The sequence below is a fragment of the Cyprinodon variegatus genome, unplaced genomic scaffold (assembly GCF_000732505.1).
Source record: "Cyprinodon variegatus isolate N-32 unplaced genomic scaffold, C_variegatus-1.0 Scaffold1737, whole genome shotgun sequence".
Classification (NCBI taxonomy): Eukaryota; Metazoa; Chordata; class Actinopteri; order Cyprinodontiformes; family Cyprinodontidae; genus Cyprinodon; species Cyprinodon variegatus.
This window is the reverse complement of record NW_015152190.1, coordinates 35,858-36,792: the sequence shown is the minus strand read 5'-3', so window position 1 is coordinate 36,792 and position 935 is coordinate 35,858. Positions and strand designations below refer to the sequence as shown.

The 935-nt window shown below is 47.2% G+C and overlaps 1 protein-coding gene across 1 annotated transcript in view; it reads left to right on the top strand.

Moving 5' to 3' along the window:
- LOC107104429 overlaps nucleotides 1–935 on the top strand; it is a 25,961-nt gene that overhangs the window by 18,871 nt on the left and 6,155 nt on the right. The window contains exons 17-18 of the mRNA XM_015404428.1: nucleotides 21–225; nucleotides 302–489. Coding sequence (XP_015259914.1) covers nucleotides 21–225; nucleotides 302–489 — 393 coding nt within the window. The remainder of the gene's footprint in view (nucleotides 1–20; nucleotides 226–301; nucleotides 490–935) is intronic.

The window sequence follows — 935 nt, the reverse complement described above, 5'->3', positions numbered from 1 at the left end:
CTTCTCTCCTTCTTCTTCAGCCTTCAGACCATCAGCTGCTTCAGCAGAGAAGCTCTCTTCCTGTTCTTGTTTCACGGCAGACTAAGGCCCCACTGGGCCGAGGAGACACAGGTCTGCTGTCTCTGTGGCTGAGGAGCTCCCTGCGACGTGCACTGACCAGCAGCTTGCCTGACCTTCTGGGTCGGCTTCATCAAGCCTCTCTGCTTGGACAGCAGGAGCTCAGACGTGAGCTTTTGTCAGTTCTGGATAAAATAGCTGTGATTATAAAGCACTATCATCATGTTGGAACTACTGTGTCCAGGGCCTCTGGCTACTCTAGCAGGTGTGTACCAGGACGTGAAGGGGCAGAGGCTGGAGGCAGCATGGAGGGAGGCTGTTGGGATATGGACGGACAGGCTGATGGATGTCCTACATGCAGAACTGGAGAACCCCCACCTCAGACTCCTGTCGGTAGCAGGACTGTCGGCCCTCAGAGCTGCTCTGGATGCGGTGAGAGAACCGCAGCCGCTTTTCCTTTAAATGGTTTATTTACCACGGTGCAGCGTTGTTTTTGGCAGCCATCTTGGATTTAGTCTTAGTCTTCAGGATTAAAATTATTATTAGTTTTAGTCACATTTTAGTCAGTTTCAACTAACCAGATTCTTTCCCAGACTGGCAGCTCTATCCTAGATGCTACAATAGCTGGGTATAGACTGCTGCCGTGCAGATCATCGTTGCTGTTGGACAGAAAACCTTGATTTATAGAATTCAAATAAACTTTTTTTTATGAATTTATGCCCTACTTTATAAAAAGGCGTCTCACAAAAGCTGTGAAATAGCAGATCTAGTTCAACAGATCCTATTGGTTAAAGGAATAGTACACCCAAAACATGATTAGCCTTCATTTTCTACTCACCCCCATGCTGAACAACACTCTGGAGTACTTTTTTGATATC